The following is a 15,946-nucleotide window of genomic DNA, read 5'->3' on the forward strand; positions in this document are numbered from 1 at the left end:
GCAGAAATTCTTTGTGAAACACATGGCCCCAAGTAAAAACTGAAACCCCCCCGAATCCCAAACTCATTCTAATTAAATTATCAGCTTTAAAAGAGAAACAGAAAAGAACTATGACCTTCAGAGCTGCAAGGACTGTACAGTGAGTAGGGCATTTGCCTTGCACACAACCAACCCAGGTTCGGCCTCTGCACACTTTATGGTCCCCCAAGCTCCACCAGGAATGAATTCCTAATTACTAACTCAAGAGTAAGCCCTGAGCACTGTGGGTGTGGCCCCCCAAACAAAAACACAACAACAAATTACAAGTTTCTTCTTAAGCAAGTTTGCTATGAAAGTGCCCAGAAGTAAGCTCTGAACATCACTAGGCATCACAACAAACAAAAAAATTACAAGCTTCCCGTTAAGAAAGTTTGCTGTGCAACCACCAGGAGTAATTCCTGAGTGCATGAGCCAGGAGCACACAATGCCGGGTCTGACCCAAAAAGCAAAAAGAAAAGAAAAGAAAGTTTGCTGTGCAAATACCCAGGCTATACATAATTACTGCTCATAACTTTAATGACTTGTGGTTTCTGTACAAAAGGACCTCAGTTAAGATGCATGTTAGACCTTGGATCATCGAGGTGACAATTTTCTTTATTTGAAAGAAGACACAAAGGTCTATTTAACGTCCACCCACCCCTCCCACAATCGTTTGCAATAAGAGAAATGACGGGTCTGTTCGCAAGCAAGAAATACCCAGGTGGGTCCATGTAGTGGGTTGAGTATGAGGCCGGGTGCAGAAGTTGGAAAAAAGATGAGACACGGAGGCCTGAGAAGGACAGAGAAGTGATGGCTAGGCAGCTGCCCAAATCAGGATGCTGCAACCAGAACTATGCTTGTGTGCAGTGTTCTCCTGTGTCTCTTAGTCTGTTGATACATGCCACTGTCCTGAAAGGTGCCAGTGAAAGGGAAGACGATGAACAAGTACACAGGTAGGCAAGTCCAATCATCTAGTGAAAAAAAATCCACATTAAGCATACCCACTTATTCCACAAATGCCAGCCGTTTCAATGCGCCAGTCAAGGAAGACAGGCTGAAGCTTCACTGGTAACAAAATGAAAGCTCTCTGTATCTCATGGAGGGTCCAGGACGTGGTCCCTGGGGCAAAGGGGATGTATTTCCATTGGAAGACAGCCATCGCACTGAACTATTGGCAAGAGCAACTGAGAAGAGTGTCGGCGAGCATGGACAAACTTGGGAGTTGTCTTCAGTTGGTTTGCTTGCTTGTCTGACCAGTCTCTATTGAGGACAAATGTCTGTGGCCTCCGTGCCCTTATCAATGTCAGACTGTATCCCAAAGGAGATCGGAGGTGCCAAGAAATGAATCATAGAATTAACACTAAAGCCCTCCTACGGAAATGGCCCCATCTATCATCATTATTATGCCATTTCTCCCTGCACAGTCTATTTGCCAAATCCACTCTCTGAATGAGAAAAAGCCTGGTACGTTAGGGGAAGAATGCAACCAAAGACCCTTCTGTCCAACACAGCTGTTGGCTGTCCCCCTAAGCAAAAGCCTGCCACTGTTGCTCTCATGCATTTTCTCACTGTTCTCTTCCCCCCCTCCTCCCAGGGGAGCCTCTAAACGATTCTCTGAGAATCTGGCAGCAAGTGCAGGGGGCTGACCATGACCTCAGGCAAAGATAGAAGATAGTATAAAGGCTCCCAAGACACTTGCACTGACCAGGGCCTCGGGGAGCATCTTGCTCAATGTCATCTCCTGACTGACCCGGAAGCTGAGAAGGATGAGGAGGCCGTGCCTAGAGCCAGATGTCAGTAGAGGCCAGGGCCCGCAATGTGCTGACACGCCGTCCACATCCTCTTCCTTCCACTGTGACCAAAAGCAGGAACCTCCTCCTTTTCCCTGCTCCCCTAGGTCAGAGGACAACGGAAGCCCATTCTTAACTTCTGATCTCCAAGGAGAGAAGATGGGGGAGAAGGGAAGAGAGAGACAGATGTACAGAGGAGATAGGCAAGCAGACAGACAGACAAACGTGTACTCTAGGACTTAGATGTGCCCAATACATCTCCCCGGGCCATTCCAGAGGAAAGCACCCCCTGTCTTAGAATGTGGGTGTGCCCAGTGCTTCCCCCCTGGCCAAAAGGGAGCCGGAGGCAGGTTCCCACAATGCCTGAGGAGGACAGCGACAGAGGGAGAAGGGACCTGCGCGTGAGAGCCGCACTAATGCAAGACGGGAAAATCACATCTGCTTCTCCACCAGCTGCTCTTATGCACTCCTGGGCAAAAGCCAGCCGCTAACTCAGACAGCTGGCAGGGCCAGGGAGGTACCAGCATTGGGAGGACGTGTGTCCAACTGCTGTTCCCAGAGTGATGCTAACAGTGGGTCGGGCCAGGCCAACTCCTGCCACCCTGTGAATACCCAGCCCCATCTGTGAGGTCCAGGTGTGGCCAGCTGGTGGGGCGGGAGCCAGGGAGAGCGACTTGTGGGCAGGAAATTACTATTTTCCTGACTATGAAACCAACGCCCTCTAGTGGCACCCACCCAGGGGCTTGCCTTTCCAGCTATGTGACTGAAGTCCTTACTTGAGTCCTGACTTCATCTCTCGAAGCCTCTATCCAGAATACCAAATGATGACTAGTAATCTGTAGCTACAGGAGCTGTTTTGGTCAAATAATTAGTTCCTGTAATTTGCACTTAATTACTGGGAGCTTTCACAATAGTCTGGTGTGTTTAGTCCCATCTTTCTCATCATTGAGTTACCTAAAACCTCATTAAGAAATGTAAGAGAGGGGCTGGAGGGATAGTATAGTGGGTAGGGCGTGTTCGATTCCTCCACCCCTCTCGGAGAGCCTGGCAAGCTACCGAGAGTATCGCGCTCACACTGCAGAGCCTGGCAAGCTACCCGTTTGTATACGATATGCCAAAATGAGTAACAATAAGTCTCACAATCAGTCGTTACTGGTGTCTGCTCGGGCAAATCGATGAGCAACGGAGTGACAGTGACAGAAGAGAGGGGCTGGAAGGATAGTAGAGTGGGTAAGGCGTTTGCCTTGTACGCGGCCGACCCAGGTTCGATTCCCAGCATCCCATATGGTTCCCCAAGCACGGCCAGGACTAATTTCTGAGTGTATAAGCCAGGAGTAACCCCTGTGCATCTCCGGGTGTGACCCAAAAAGCAAAAAAAAAAAAAAAGAAGAAGAAGAAGAAGAGAAGAAATGTAAGAGGGGAGCGAGAGCAATAGTATGGCAGATAAAGCACTTACTTTATCCATGACACCCCATATGGTCCCCCAAGCCCACTGGAGTGATCACTGAGTACAGAGCTGGGAATAAGACCTGAGCACAGCCAGATTTGTTCTGCCACCAACAAAAAGAAATGTAAGGGTAGTAGCTGTTTGTTGTTGTTGTTGTTGTTGTTGTTCTCTGGACACAGATTACAGCCACCAAAAGAAGTGGCCAAGTTCAAGGACTCACCCTACTCCACACCATAACCATAATTAGGCCTACTTAATATACTGCAATAAAGATACACTGAGATTGAGTGAGAATTGAAACAGCAATGCAATACTAGAAACTGATTCTAGGAAGTTATCAGTCAGTCGGCTCAGAGTCTTTCTCCTTTGTTTCTCCCTGACCTAATAAAATGGGAGAAAAGGTACAACAGTGTGTGATTTGAGGAGACATTAGGATGGAGCAGTGCGGTGCTATGTACAGTGATACATCACTGCTGGAGGTGATGACATCTAAATGTCCAGTCCCCTTAGGTAACAACACAGGTTTAACCAACAAACATATTTATGCCCATTTATATATTAATAAGCTACCGAGAGTTTATTGTCTGCAAGGGAGAGCCTGGCAAGCTCCCCATGGTGTATTCATATCCCAAATACAGTAACAGATATATACACACCTCTCGGAGAGCCCAGCAAGCTACCAAGAGTATCCCGCCCACACGGGCAGAGCCTGGCAACCTACCAGTGGTGTATTCGATATGCCAAAAACAGTAATGATAGGTCTCATTCCCCTGACCCCGAAAGAGCCTCCAATCGTTGGGAAAGACTAGTAAGGAGAGGCTGCTAAAATCTCAGGGTTGAGAGGAATAGAGACGTTACTGGTGCCAGCTCGAGTAAATCAACAAACAACAGGATGACAGTGATACAGTTATACATTTATATACTGTAAATATATTAAGTACCGTATATGCATTATATGTTGTAAAGATTGTGTGTTTTTTTTTTGCCAACTGTGATAAGCAGACATCAATAGGTTATGGACTATGTCAATAGGTACAGAATAGAGGACCCTTTAGGAAAGAAAAAAGTTGTTTCCTTTTGGTTTTTAAGAAAATGTATGTTTTTCCAACTGAGGAGAAAGAACAAAGGAAAATTCACTAAATTGGGAGTTGTGAGGAGATGCTAGAAAGGGTACCAAGACCTGCACTACTCTAGTCTAGAGGGAGCCAATTAGGACAAATTGGAATGGGGAAAATGTCCTCCTTAGGTTCAGGGACAGCTTGTCCTTATGCCGTTATTTCAAGGACCATGTAATGCTGTCAACCTGACTGTGAGGAATGAATAACAAGCAGAATTTCGAGGAACACTGTAACCTAAGTAAAGCAGGGGGAAACTAAGGTACTTATAAAACATAGCGCTTGCTTTTGAAAATTTTCATTATACAGTTTTCTAGGTAGCATCTTCCTAACCCCAAACTTTATGGGGCCAGAGAGACAGTACAGTGGGTGGGGTGCCTGCCTTAGATGCAGCCAACCTGGGTCGATCCCCGATTCCCTGAGTCAGCAGGAGTGATTCCTGAGTGCAGAGCCAAGAGTAACTCCTGAGCACTGCTGGATGTGGCCCCCAAGCAAAACAAAAGCAAAACTAACCCCAAGCAATATCACGTCTTCCATGATACATTTCTAACACTCTAAAGTAGAATTTGGGGTTTCAAAAATATTCCTCGAATATCTCTGTGGTCATAGACACTGTCCAGATAACTACCTCTCTAGAGCTCTGAATAGCTCAGTAAGAGAAGACAGAGGGAGGGGCTGGAGCGATAGCACAGCGGGTAGGGCATTTGCCTTTTGAATGCAGCTGACCCGGGTTCGAATCCCAGCATCCCATATGGTCCCCTGAGCACCGCCAGGAGTAATTCCTGAGTACAAAGCCAGGAGTAACCCCTGTGCATTACCCAGGTGTGACCCAAAAAGCAAAGAAAAAGAGAAGACAGAGGATTCATATTCATAAGCCCTACGCCAGTAGCTTGATTTCACTCAGGAAATCAACTTCTCCAGAATTCCCACCAAATGCCAATGTCCATTTCCGGCTACTATACTGGGCACACCGGGCACTACTACGCATCCCAGGAATTTAGAAAAATAAGTATTCAGCAAAGTGGCTGAGAATCACTATATGCCCACTCAGAATTTCAAAGTCATCAGCAACAGCCCAGCAGATGGAGAGTTCCATGATCTACTGTCTAAAATAAGTTCCATTCCTAGACCTTCCCTATTTTTCCTTGCTTTAGAGTTTCCCTTCCAAAATGCCTTTGGATGGCTTCTCTTCTCATACTTCATACTCCCCCAAACTCCAGGTCTGTTTCCTCCCAGACCAAAGTGACCTGCATAGGAGCAAAGGGTTGGCACAATTCCAGGAACCAGGGGCAGGGCTGTACCAGTTTTGTCCGAAGGTTCAAGTTTCTTCTCAGAATTCCGCTCTCTTGCTGCAGAATGCTGGGGGTTTCTCCAGATCGTGGTTCATTTCCCTCCCCCAAATAAACGCCACAGCACCCACAGTCTCACAATCACCCCCTGCAAGTGAGATCAAGGCACTTGGCCCACGTGCCCCAGAAAGAGCCATTTCATGCCAGGTTCCTGTCCAAGGGCGTGTCTGCCAGCAATTCCCGAACAGCCACGCACACACAACCCAAGCTCTAATGCACCACAAATGCAGCAGTTGCCAGAAATCCAATTAGTAATTTGCAAGCAGCCAGTTCTCTGAACTGTGTCTCTTAGGAGTTTGCAAGCTCTTCAGCCACACCTTTCAATACTTCCTCTGTTCTGGCTAACTGAGCGATAACACAGTGGGTGGGGCGTCTGCCTTGCACACAGCCAACCTGGGTTCGATACCTCTCTGAGAGCCCAGCAAGCTACTGAGAGTATCCCGCCCGCATGGCAGAGCCTGGAAAGCTCCTTGTGGCGTATTCAATATGCCAAAAACAGTAACAAGTCTCACAATGGAGATGTTACTGGTGCCCGCTCGAGCAAATCGATGAGCAACAGGGCTACAGTGCTGGGTGACTGAGACTGCTTACCCAAGACCCAGGTTTGCCTTCCAGTGCTGCCCGCTCCCCCCACCTGAGCAATTCTTGCTGTGCACCTGGAAAGTTGATTTCAGCAATGCAGGCTTCCTTCTCCTTAACTCTAAATGGGGTTTTGCAGAGACTTTCTAAGCGAACACATATTAATCACTGGAACCCAGGAGTTAGATCTCCACCTGGCCCTGAGGTCAGCTTCGACTTGTTGCTCATGTCGGAGGGAAGTAACGATTCTTCAACTCTCTACTTACTGAAATTAGGATGGTAGCTGCTATCCTCAAAGTAGTGATTTCTATTTATTCTAAACACACATTCACATAGCTAAGAGAGAGATGGCATTTGGGGATTTGCTGACAGCGGCAGGAAAAAAATCTGTTCACAGGGCGTACGACCCCTGAAGATAGTGTGAGTCTTCCTCTGAAACCATTTCAACTACCACCACCGAAGACCAACTACTAACTCCCAATGATGGTAGGAGGCGAGAGGCCAGGGCTCTGCGGAGCCAGTCATGCACTTGGAATGTGCTCAGGGGTGTAAGTTCGAGTCTTGCCTCCAGCACGGACGAGCGCTCTGACAAATGCCTCAGTTTTTCCTGTGGGTTTCGTTTTCAACCTATGAAACCAGGGCAGCAGCGATTGTGTCTCTTAGGGTGGATTCAAGGATTTGACAAGACAATGCTCGGAAGGCACCCCACACGACAGAGGCAGAATAAACACTCAGTTGGTGTGTACTCCTCTACTGCAGAACAATGTTGAATTGGGGCGTGACCCTCTGGCATCTCTGTGCCAGACACAGTGCAGGAAGGAGCTCCCCGCTCTCATCTGCTGAGCCACCCCAACTGTCAGCCCCTGACGCTGACAGGAAGGGCGAGTGATGGAGCAGGACATGAAGGTCAGACGCTCAGGTAACGCTGGAGGAGATTGGGACTGGAAATCTGAGATCTCTACAGCAAAGGCCCTTAGCACATTGTACTGAGAGATCCGACTCTAGAGAATCAAAAACTCAGGGACTTAGGAAGACTTTAACCTCAGGAGAATAGCAAAAAAAAAAAAAAATAGATGGAAGGAAAAACAAAAGCAAAACTCCCAGAGAGACCCCTGAATGGTGGGAGAGAATGATGTCTGGAAAAAAGACTCTCCCATCCGTGCTCAGATTATAGGCACATTTTAGCTGCAGCAGTCAGAGAAAGGAATCTAGATAGAAAACAGGAAACAATTCAAATCCCATCACTGTACCATTGTTTTTTTAAAAAATATCCTGGAATCCCAAGTAGAGGCTACCTGTTCTAAATGTCAAATCATCGGTCTGAACCCACATTCTTGTGTGTATTTTTAACAAGATCAAGGAAGAGTATCTCAACGTTTGTAATATGCAGCTAAGCATCATTCTCTCTAGGCATGCAAATGCATAAAGAGCTTATTCGAAGATAGATCCCTTCTTCATGGGAGGACAGACACAAAAGCATGAGAAAAATGCACAAATGGAGTCTTTGCCCATAGACAGAGAGAGCACCCCTCACCCCCACCCCCTGCTCGCACTATGCCATGCCTCTCTTTCCCCCATCCCTCTTTCTACAATGACTACCAGGCAGCCTGGCTAGAAAGAAATTCAGCACCACTGTCCACTCCCCTGGCCGCTAAGGGAGACATGCCCGAGCTCCAGGCAGAGGCAGCTCTGCGGCACCACGCCCCACGCGCCGAGAGAAAGGACAGAAGCCGCACAGAAAATGACGGCTGCACCCCCAGGGCACAGCATGCAGCCAGGAACAAAAGGGAACCCCTTGCACACCTAGCCCTGCGACGGGGGCTCGGCCACATTTATGGAGTGGGGCATGCGTGAGTGTGGGAGAAGGGTTGGAATGCACATTATCAAAGGCAAACTGTGCCTCTTTCCTTAAAGGTGGCTGCGCTCCTAGGAGAATGGGCGTGGCCCTCCATGCCATCCCTGGGCTTTGAATGAGGGACCATTGCAGTCTTGAGACTAGGAAGGAAAAAAAAAAATAAAGAATCTCTTCTCTGTAGTGCTGGTGAATGCACACAAGGGCCAGTCGCATCCACACAGAGAGCTGGAGTGAAGGAAATAAGTATTTTTAAAAATGGAGCTTGTGTCCCAACCAGCCTTTTGTTTTTGAAGACTGGGACAGAGTGCATTCGAAGAAATCCATCAGAAAAGCTCCTTCAATAGGGTGTAAGTCAATGACTTCAGGTGCTGGGGTACAGGTTGATGGGTTTAAACTCGCTCTCTCTACCTGGCAAGAGGCTTCCTGAGCATTCTCTCTTCCCACCCGCCGCCACCCTTCAGAGCGTTTCTTCTCAGGGGCCAGCTGGATAGCAGGTAGGGGTGGGGTGTGTGTCTAAAGCTCAGGTGTCTGAATAAGGCAGGATGCCCCCACAGAACCAACTGGCCAGTCCAGCCAGGAACCAGCGTCCTCCTGCCTGTGGAAGGGAAGGTCCTGCAGGGCAACAGCAAGAGGAACTGGGTGTTCCCAGCATAATGGAGCAAGTGCTAGCAGACAGGTGCCCACCGCCCAAGCTGGCCAATGCCGGCAGTTGAAGCGCAGTAGCAGGTACAGCTCTGCCCTAGGGCGGCTGCCAGGCCTCCCAGGGGCCAGCTGATCACTTCCTTTGTTCGCCTTGCAAAGATGGAGTAGCCACCCATTCCCTCACTACACACACCCCAGCCCGTGCACAACAATGCACAACCGCACTGATTCTGCTAAAACTAACAAAGCTCCGTGGTTGGGAAAGGGAGGGGGTGCGCAGTGTTTGGCCTTTTCTTTTTTAAACAAAAAATAATAATTCTATACCAGCCAGCGGTGCATTCCTTCTATTCAGGAACATCATTGCAGCGCATCCCGGTGGAATCCGGAGAGCAGGCGCGGTGCTGGCCGGGGAGAGCGCTCGCCCGGCCACGCCGGCCAAGATTCCGCTTCTCCGGCGGCCGGTCCCCTCCCCTCCCCACCGCGCCCGGGGCGCACGTCCCGCGCCTCGGCCACCGCCGCCGCCGGCCGCCGCGGGCTGGGTCTCGCACACAAAGGCAGCGGACTCCCGCAAGCACCGCCGGCGTCCGCGAACTTAAATCGGTCGGAAAATGCTGCCTTGTCCGGAGTTAGGGACAGAAATGACCGGAACGGGGAGGGGTTGGGAGGGAGAGGGGTGCGGGGAAGGAAATGTATCCAGGGTTTAAAAAAAAAGAAAGAAAAGAAAAAAGTTGGCCCATCCCGCTCCAGGTCCAGCTACTCCAGTCCTCAATAGGACGCATTGGGACAGAAATTGGGGAGCACGCAGGCGAGCAAAGGCCAGGAGAGGACCGATGGACGGACACTCCCCACCCTTCACCGCGACAGGGGCAGAGCCACGAGGCTGGCGCCAGAAGAGGGTGCGGCCGTGCGGCCAAGCATCCCTGGGCAAAAGCTGTCACCTCTCCATACCCCGCCCAGCCTCGAGGACCCTCCACCACAAAGCACACCCCAGCCCGGGGCAGCGCGGGGGACGTCCAGGGAGAGCCGAGAGAGCCCCGCGCTCTTAGGGGGAGTCGGGGACGGGGTGGGGTGGGTGGAAACACCACCGGCTGGCGGGAAAGGCGGGGAAATCCTGCAAAGTTCTCCGCGCCCCGGCTGGGGTTTCCTCTTTGTTTTTTGGGTTTTTTTTTTTTGTCCCTCCCCAAGTCTGGGGTCGCCGGGTCTGGGTGGCGCCGGCCGCTCTCCAGCCCCGGGAGCCGGGGCGGGGGGCTCCGCGCGTCCCTTCCCGGGGCCGGGGGCTGGGAGCCGGCCCGGGACCCCGCGGGCAGGGCGGCGGCGGGCGGCACTCACCGTGATCCGCGGGATGTTCTTCTTGCCTTGGTAGGACATGGTGGCGGTGCTGGCGGCCGCCGCTGCCTCCCTCGCTGCTTCAGCTCCCGCTCGCCGCCGCCCTCCGCAGCGCCCAGCACCCCGCGATCAGGTGGAGCGACTGTGCGCCGGCCGCGGCCGCGCCTCCCCTCGCCCCCGCCCCCCTCGCGGGCTCCCGCGGCGGCTGCCGGAGACAATAGTAAATCTCCCGGGCCCCCTCGCACCCCGACACCCCCGCAGCACACACACACACACACACACACACCCTCCTCCTCCGCTCGCCTGCACGCCCGGCCTGGGTGGTTGGGTTTTATTTTTTTTTTAAATCCTCCCCCCACCCTTTTTTTTTTTTCTTTTGCTCTGCCAGCTGCGATCCCGTAAGACCCAGAATGGTGGAGCCGCGACTCCTCCTCCCGCTCCTCTCTTATCCCTATTGATTTTCCGCGCTGCGTCGGCCTCACCCACTTCCCACCCCCACCCCTCCCCACCCCGGCTTTTTTGTGTGTAAGACGGGCGGGTGCGGCGGCGGCGGCGGCCACGCGGCCGCCAGGGGGCGCGAGGGACCCTTCGGGGCGGGGATGCTGCTGCAGTCCCGGGTGCAGGAAAAAAAAAAAAGAAGAAGAAAGAAACGGGGGCGTCGCCGCAGCTCGCCCCGCCAGCCCCGGGCAGCGCCGCCGCCGCCCTGCAGCCCCCCGGGTGCGACCGGCCAGCCCCGGCGACCCCCCCTCCCCTCACCGCTGCACGGCCACGGCCCGGGACCGCCGTGGCGGGGCCCGTGTCCCCGCGGCGGCTCGGGCTGCAGGCGGGGGGCGCTGCCTTTGTTCCCGCCCAGCGCTGGGCGCCGACGGGTAAGCAGCCGGCGCCGGCCGCTTTCGGAGCCGGCCTCGGCCCCGACGGCCGTGCAGCCCCCCAGCCGCCGCCCGGGCAGCGAACCTGCCGTCTCGACGGCAGGAAGCAACGTTTCCCCCCCGCAGGCTGCGAGGGGGCACCGGCCCTCCACCCATCTCTGTACTTTGCGAAATAGCCTCCAGATCAGCTTGGCGCCAAGGCGCCCCCGCGCGCGGCCCTCCCGATGGAAACACGCGCCTTTATCAGTGTCGCCCTGGAAAGACGCAGTCACAGACACCTGTGGGGGCGAGCGCGGCCGGGCGCGCCCCGTGGGGTGCAGCGCGCACGGCTGCGGGTCGGGGTGCGTGTGCGCCGCTCACGAGCGCGGGTTTCCTCGCGGCGGGGGCTGAGACACAAAGGTCAGTGTGTTACTAGGCGCAGGGCAGAAAACGGCCTTGTAGCCCGGGGTTCTATTGTCCCTTAGCCGCCGATCAGATCCCACAGTGGAGGAGGACCTCTTTGGAAGGAGCCATGTGGGTGGGGGCTGAGTGGGGAGGAGGACCCTCCGAGGCTCGCACCCCCCTCCCAAATAATCCCACGCATACTATTAAAATAACAAGTGGCTCGCTGCACAAGATCACAAAACCCTCTTAACGCGGGTCTCTTTGCACTGCGCACCCCGCCCCCAACAATTGTGGGTCCTAAAGCCCTATTCTGCGATTGTCACTAAGCTTGACTGGGTCTGCACTGGAGATCTTGAATTTCTATTTCTATACGGCGGGCTACTGACCACACTTCTGCATCTCCTTTCATTAAACCGAAGGTTTCCTTTGCAACGTGAGATGCTATATAAAGGACCCACACAAGAAGGGGACATAATACTCCCAGCTTGCGCTTTCTGTAACTTGGAATGAACCAACCAAGCCACATAAAGACAGGGCAGACATAACGCCCCCTCCCCCCCTCCGACACTCGCTCTCGAATGAATGAATCCAGGGTTCCGGTTTTTCATGGGTAACTGGACAAAATGCAGTCTTCTCCAGGCAGACTCCACTTTATTTCTGCGCCACTCTGGCTAAGGGATAAATGCCAGGCAAAGGTCACCTCCCTGAAAAGCACGGGGTGGGGGGCGGGGGAGAAGAGGGGAAGGGGCGGGGCGGGGGTGCAGGGAGGGGAAGGCTGAAGCCAGAGGCACACCCTGAACATTTTGCTTTGTTCTTGAAGCCTGAGTGCTGAGACCACTAGCCAAGAGTTGTGAAATTACAAAGCATTCTGGGGATTGGCATGCAAATGAACAGGATTATATTTGGAACAGGGTAAAAAGAGACCTAACTATATGCTATAAAACCCTGCGGAGCTCCCTGGTATCTTTCCCATAGATTTTTACAATCCCAAACTTGCTTGAAGGGATCTTGTAAATTCTTTTTTAAAGGCAAAAAATAAATAGGAAACATTTACAAGACTCAAGAAATACCATGGACTTGAAATGGTTTTTCCTGGGCTTCTTCGCATCCTAATTATCTCTTGTTACTGTCATTACTGAACACTCCCTACTACATCAATTTGTACCAATTTTTGATCACTTCATGATCCCGTATGTATGTGTGTGTGTGTGTGTGTGTGTGTGTCTCTGTGTGTTGTTTCAAATGACAAGCCTTGCTTAAGCTCTTTGTGGTCCAGTTTGCATGCAAGAGGTACTGCAGAGTAAGAATTGTGTTGTGTTTGGGATCAGGCTCCTGTGACTAACCATGCACAGAAATGCATAATAACCAGCTAACTAATTCAAGCTGTACCCATCACCAAAAATACACAACGAATGCAATTTTTCCTCTCTTTCATCCCCTTCAATCAAATAGAAACCCATGGAAGAAGAAGAAAGGCAGTCACCGACACAGGCCCTCTGTGTCTGGCCAGGAGAGTGAGAAGTGGAACAAGCATGGCTCTTTGCCAGCTGAATGACTCTGAATGGTTTTCCTTGGATACACCACTTGACTTTACGTCGCCGAAAACTATGAGGAACGGAAAGGGAGACACTACGAATTGATGACTTCAAAGGAACAATTTTGGTCACTAACCCTAGCACACCCAAAGACTTGTACACCTCAGTCAATGCTACTTTATTTTACTGGCTCATGCCCAGGGTTTCACCATCCCGACTTCCTCTCCTACAACCACACTTATATGCGATGTCAGGATATGCTATTTGGTCTGCCTTTAAAATATACCCAGACCCTGTATTCTCTCCATGTGCATAGCTGTTACCTGAACACTGTGACATGGACCTCCTAGCAGGGCTCTCTCTTCATCAATATCACTCTCACAATATCTAGACAATATTTGCCCTGTGCTCACTACACATTATTATCTTTTTTTAATTCTACAATTTATTTAGAAATATAATGTAGTAATTTTCTAGTAAGCTTTTTTTTTTTTTGGTTTGGATTTGCTTTGCTTTTTGGGTTACACCCGGTGATGCACAGGGGTTACTCCTGGCTGCACACTCAGGAATTACCCCCTGGCGGTGCTCAGGGACCATTTGGGATGCTGGGACTCAAACTTGGGTCGGCCATGTGAAAGGCAAACGTCCTACCCACTGTGCCCAGCCCCTCTAGTAGGCTCTTGTATTTTAATATCTTGAGTATATTCTATATACTTTATAATATTCTATATATTCTATAACATCAAGTTTATATTATAAAATTGTTAAAAAGTAACCTAATTTCTTCTTCAGATATGTTGTATAGATACTGTTTAATAAAGTCTTCGTTTTTTTTATCTAAAAACTGTTAAGATACACAGACACACAATTTTTTTTTTCCTTTTTGGGTCACACCCGGCAATGCACAGGGGTCACTCCTGGCTGTGCACTCAGGAATTACCCCTGGCTGTGCTCAGGGGACCATATGGGATGCTGGGACTTGAACCTGGGTTGGCCGCGTGCAAGGCAAACGCCCTATTTGCTGTGCTATCACTCCAGCCCAGAGTTAATGTAGGAATCGTTTTAGTAGTGTCTGAAGAAAGAATCTAGAGGTAGAATCCAGACTTTCCTATAATGAAGAACCTATGGCTAGAAACTACAATCTAGAGGTCAGAAAGACAGTACAGGGATTAAGGAGTTAGCTTTGCATAAAGCAAAGCCTGGTTTCATCCAATCATCCCTGGATATATCTCTGGATACATCTCTCTTTCCACCCCAAATTAAAACAATTTAGAATATAACAGTATCTTTTTTGTTTTCATTTCTAAGCCTTCTTAGAGTTTCCTGATTCTAAATTTGTTTAGAATTTTTTAGGGAGTTGGGGTGTTTGTGCAGAGAGGGTATTTATTAGTAGGGAGAGAGTACAATGGACTCCAACTCAGAGGAATGTGTAGTTAAGAATCCAGATTTGAGGGCTGGAGCAACAGTACAGCAGATAGCGTGTGTGCCTTGCATGCGGCCAACCTAGGTTCAATCCCTGATATTCCATCTGGTCCCCCAAGCATCACCAAGAGTAATTCCTAAGTGCAGAGCCAGGAGTAACCCCTGAGCATCACTAGGTGTGACCTGAAAAGTGGGTAGGGCTTTCGCCTTGCACATGGCCAACCCAGTTTCAATTATTCTGCACCTCTCTCAGAGCCCAGCAAGCTACCAAGAGTATCTTGCTGGCACGACAGAGCCTGGCAAGCTACCCATGATGTATTTGATATGCCAAAAACAGGAATAATAATCCTCACAATGGAGCCATTATTGGTGCACGTTACTGGTGCCTGCTCAAGCAAATCGATGAGCAATGGGATGACAGTGACAGTGACAGTGATACTATAGAAACCTAGATACCAGGGATACAAATTTTTAAATAAAATGACATCACTGCCCTCAAAGGCTTTCATTCTCAGGTAGGAACAAATCAAGGGCAAAATAGCTCAACTACCTAGTGTTTAAAATGTTGAGAGGTGCACTGACGACTTACAAAGCAGAGACAGAGAGGGGAAAGCCATCCCCCTGTCTTGAAGATGGGGTAGGATTTTACATACAGAACTCCCAAAGGCCCAGAGAGACATAGGGATAAAGCAGAAGCAGTGAGAAGTAGGGTCAGATAGTAGGAATATTTCCAGGTAAAACCAACAGTTTTGCTGATAGATTTCACTGGGGTGTGAGATGAAAACAAAATGAAGGATGATGTGTTGGCCTAAGCAATTCAAAGATGAAATTGTTTCAATCTCATGGGGAGGATGAAGGAGGAATGGGGCTGGGATAAAGGTCAGGAATATGCTGGTGGCATTCTTCCTAACTAGGTGAAATTTAGAGCAGGCAGATGGAAACTGGAGACTGGAGAGAAAAAGGGAAGAGTTGGGTGAGAGATACCACATTAGGAGTTGTCTTTAGTACATGCACACATATTTTTTATTATTTTCTATTTTTTTGGCTTTTTGGGTCACACCTGGCGATGCACAGGGGTTACTCCTGGCTCTACACTCAGGAATTACTCCTGGCAGTGCTCAGAGGACCATATGGGATGCTGGGATTCGAACCCGGGTCAGCCGCATGCAAGGCAAACGCCCTACCCGCTGTGCTATCGCTCCAGCCCCACACATATTTTTTAAACACCCACTGTGAGAGTGGGTTATCAAGACACTCATGTTATAGGCTTCTCGGTATTATATAAAGAAGAGTTGGATGAGCAGACCAAGATGTCTGGATAAAGAAGAAAGCTGGGGAAGCCTTTTATGGGGAAATAAGTGACGGGGAAAGGAAACCAAGAGAGTGTGCTGAGAGATCAGGAAACCGTGAGAGCCATGGTACTTCTGAAGATCAAGACACAAAATGATTTCCAAGAAGAGCATGTTCTCACTTTGTTCGGCTCTGTTGAAGAGCAAAGAAGATGGAAAATAATCAGGATATGGAAACAATGCCAAGGTCACTGAGTGCCTATAAAATGAGTATTTTGATACTCACACAGTGGGTTTAAAAAAAACCGGGTGTGCATGTACTACAT

General features: G+C 50.2%; 1 protein-coding gene across 2 annotated transcripts in view; it reads right to left on the reverse strand.

Annotated features, from left to right (window-relative positions):
* Positions 1-15,946, reverse strand: part of DPYSL3 (dihydropyrimidinase like 3) — a 119,114-nt gene that overhangs the window by 59,670 nt on the left and 43,498 nt on the right. Inside the window, exon 1 of one of the 2 annotated variants that reach the window (XM_055143066.1) lies at positions 10,125-10,342. The exons of the other annotated variant lie outside the window; for it this stretch is intronic. Coding sequence (XP_054999041.1) covers positions 10,125-10,163 — 39 coding nt within the window. The 5' untranslated portion in view covers positions 10,164-10,342. Of the gene's footprint in view, positions 1-10,124; positions 10,343-15,946 lie in introns of those variants that run through there. 2 annotated transcript variants of the gene reach the window in all.

This window comes from Sorex araneus, chromosome 6, assembly GCF_027595985.1.
Source record: "Sorex araneus isolate mSorAra2 chromosome 6, mSorAra2.pri, whole genome shotgun sequence".
NCBI classification, from domain to species: domain Eukaryota; kingdom Metazoa; phylum Chordata; class Mammalia; order Eulipotyphla; family Soricidae; genus Sorex; species Sorex araneus.